The sequence below is a fragment of the Neopelma chrysocephalum genome, unplaced genomic scaffold (assembly GCF_003984885.1).
Source record: "Neopelma chrysocephalum unplaced genomic scaffold, ASM398488v2 Primary Assembly neopelma1_97109, whole genome shotgun sequence".
Lineage (NCBI taxonomy): Eukaryota > Metazoa > Chordata > Aves > Passeriformes > Pipridae > Neopelma > Neopelma chrysocephalum.
Genome location: NW_020925751.1, coordinates 1 through 3,673, shown reverse-complemented (window position 1 = coordinate 3,673; position 3,673 = coordinate 1). Strand labels below are relative to the sequence as shown.

At 51.2% G+C, this 3,673-nt stretch overlaps 1 protein-coding gene across 1 annotated transcript; it reads left to right on the top strand.

Annotated features, from left to right (window-relative positions):
- Nucleotides 1–8: 8 nt before the first annotated feature.
- On the top strand, nt 9–3,668 carry LOC113961337 (interferon-induced very large GTPase 1-like; the record flags this gene model as incomplete). The annotated part of the gene is made up of 1 exon (XM_027671620.1): nt 9–3,668. A coding segment is annotated over one exon (3,660 nt), but the record flags the coding sequence as incomplete, so codon positions are not given.
- Nucleotides 3,669–3,673: the final 5 nt, after the last annotated feature.

The following is a 3,673-nucleotide window of genomic DNA, read 5'->3' as shown; positions in this document are numbered from 1 at the left end:
GCTCCTCACAGTCAGAGGACACCCAGCAGTCCAACTCTGAGTGGAGCTACTTTTGCATCACCAAGTTCCAGTACATCCCTCTGGCCTCCTGCTTCTTCCAAAGGCATCAGCTTCTCCTCTCGGATGCGGCCCTGCGGGAGCTGCAAGACATGGAGCAGCTTTTGAGCTTCACTCGGGAAGAAGACAAGCCCAAACTGCTGGAGAGCTTCTTCCACAGGTTTGGGTCCCACATCGACCAGGGTCCCCTCCACTTTGGAGGAATATTCTGGTGGAAGGCGTCTACAGAAGGATTCAGAGACGAGCTCCAGGAAGAGATGAAGCGACAAACATCTGAAGCCCTGAACAGCTTTGTCGGAGCCAGTCTCGGCGGCTTTGGGGCCAGTGGAGGAGTGGCCGCAACTGCTTCCAAATCCAGCTCAAAGGCCTCTGTCGAGGGCAAAACCAGAGAGAGCTCCCACACAGCGATTCAGCTCTACGTGGTCAACACAGGGGGCCCCTCAGAGACAGATTCTCTTCCTCAGTGGAAGACAGGGCTTGTGTCCAATAACTCAACGTGGTGCGTTATCGACCGCGGCTTCCAGCTGATCCCAGTGTGGGATGTCATCCTGTGCAATCACAGGAGGGATTTTCAGTCCGTCTATCGAATGAGCAGCGCCCTCAGGGCTGCGTACAAAGCACTGACGAATCAGAGCATTGACAGCACTGTTAGAGAGGAACTGGCCAGTGCAGTGGAAGAGGCCAGACATTTCATGGAGTTTGTGAAGACCTGGGAGGGGACAGTGGATGAAAGGAAACTGCTCAAGCTGATGGATCTAAAAGAGGATCTGAATGCAAAAACCAAGAACCCCAGTGTCTGGATCGAGGTGTGCCTGTCGGACAAAGCCCTGCAGGAGGTCCTGGTGAACACTGTGAGGAGTTGCCAGGAGTCACCTCCAGAAAACTCCACCTCTATCAAGGCACTGTTGTGGAGCCTCCTGGATCCTCATATCTATTCTGTCAAGAACTTCCCCAAGTCTTCCTTCATTATGCAATGGATCTTCCAGACTGAGCACAGCCTTCCCAAAACTCCCAAAGCCTTTGAGCTTGAACAGCTCCTGGAGACATTGCAGCAAATGATGGAGCACATCCATGCTGTCACCTACACACCAGGAACCTCTGCTACTGCCATTCAGAAAGCAAAGATAGAAGCCACCTGGAGTACAATCCATGCAATTCATTCCTTACTCCAGTCTCTCCAGGAAAGGGCTCAGAAGGACATGCAACTGTTAGTGCTCTTAATTGTGACCAGCACAGGGTATCAGGTTGACAGCAGCACTTTTCAGCGCCTCCTTGAACATCAAGAAATTCAGTACATGGCAAAGGCAATGCAAGCGGCACATGAGCAGTATGTGAATCTGAAGGAGCAAGATGCTGACAGAGCTGAGGCCTCCCTTCTGCTGACAGGTCTGACTGTGACACCTGAAAGTAAAGAGCTGTCCCCAGAGCAGAAGAGGGAGCGTTTAGTTTTCATGGAAAGGCACATGAAAGGGTTATGGTCCACAGGGATAAAGAATCTCCTCCAGAAGCACAGGGAATGCAAAGACTGGGAGATGCTGGAATGTGACTTGTACAAAACCATGTTAGGTGGCAGCAAATCCAAAGCAAATCAAGCCACTGCAAACCAAGAGTTCCTCCACTTGCTCAAGCGCCTTGGACTAGAAAGTCACTATCCAAGAAAAATGGGGATGGGAGATTTCCACATCATCTGCAAGACATCTCTGCATGACAGACAGCCCAGCAAGGACCAGGACCTGCCATTTCACTTCTTGCAGAAGCTCTTAACCGTGGATTATCGGGTGAGGTACCTGACTTGCAGGGAAGGAAGCAACCTAGGACTTGCCCCTGTGCCAGAAACCACAGAGCAAGAACAAGAACCCTCAGACTCCTTTGAAAACTTTGTAAATTATTTGGAGGAAGCAGCCCCTGAACGTGCAAGCAGGGAGGGCCACGTGCACCCCATGGACCTCCAGATGGCAATTTTCCACTGTGCTGATGACTTCCTGAGACAGACTATTGCAACCAAGCTCGCCTTCTGCCAACTGGCACTGCCTCTGCTGGTGCCCAAGCCGGGCACTGCCCAGATCGAGTTCCCACTCTGGGCCCTCAGCCAAATCAAAAGGAGCTGGAAAGAGGTGGAGAAGTCAGGACAGCAGCCCAGAATGAGCAGTTACAATAACAAACTCATTCATCAGGCAGAGACACCCATCGTGTCCTTCATCCGCATTGGCACCTCTGCCTCCTCTTCCAAGTCTCAGCTCCTCAATGCTCTGCTGAGCAAACAAAGACACGACACCTTTTTCCACCGCCATTGCCAAGGCAGCACCAGAGAGTGTTTGCTGATGGCAGGTGTTGTGGAGATCGCCTGGTACTGTCCCCGGGGAAGCCCTGATGACACCTTTGAGTGCTGTGTGGCTTTCTGTAACCTGCATGGGGACGCCAGGGATCACGGAGCACAGCTGCAGTTCTTACAGGAGATCTCTGCTGTGAACGTGGCTCTTGTATCTGAGTCTGAGCACATGGACGACAGAGGAAAAAACCTTCTGCGTGACCTGTTGCAGTCACAAAGGCCTCTGGTTTGTCTTCTCACTGAACAAGAGGAGGTTGCAGCTGGACAATCCAGCAAAAACATAACAATAGGGATCAAGAACAGAAATGAAGCAGCAATGTTGGACGAGCTGAGCAAAACAATCAGGAATCTCCTGAAAGGGTCCAACCCACGTTTCAGCCTGGATGCCTGCCTGGACAAAGCTCGCCAGCACGGATTCTTAGTGGATGAAGATCGACCCGAGTGTGTGATGGCCAAAGCAAAGGCAAAGGAGTTGGTGACCCTTCTGAAGAAAGAGAAGCTGTCTGAGATCAAATCCCAGCTCCTGCCTCTTCAAGAAAAACTGTGGCACCAATGGAGCCAAAAAGACAAAGAACTCACTCGCTTTCAGGAGAAGGGGAACAGGAGCATTGAGCACCATTGGAGCCAAATTGAATTTGAGAAGGCAGAAATAAGAAGAAAGCAACGAGAGCAAGCTTTCCCCCTCAATCAGCTGATGGAGCCATTCCTTGGCTTTCTCCAGTCACAGCCAGCAGATACCAAGAAATACTTCCTGCAGTGGATGAAGGTCTTTATGGACGACCTGTCCTCTTGTCGCCTTGAAGAACTGAGGAGAGACAATCACAAGTTATGGTCTGAAAAACTGGAGCAAAAGAAAAGGAAGGAAAAAACCAGTGAGTTAAATGCCCTCTCTGAAGAAATCCAAGATTCATCCATTGGCCTTGAGCATCTTTTGAGAGACGTAGGGCAGATTTATGAAGCTCTCCCATTAATGAGCTCAAAGCATGTTGTCAAACTGCCCCAAATTGCAGCAGATCTGATGGTTTCGGGGTATCCTGTGGAGCTGATGGATGGGGATGCTTCTTACCTCCCTCTGCGCTGGGTGGGAGCAATCTTTGACAGCCTAATTGAGAGGCTGGGGGACAAACGAGTGTTTGTTCTCTCCGTGCTCGGCATCCAGAGCACAGGGAAGTCAACCCTGCTGAATGCCATGTTTGGGCTGCAGTTCAACGTCAGTGCGGGGAGATGCACCCGGGGAGCATTTATGCAGCTCCTTCCACTGGACGAGGAGCTGCAACAGGACGTGGG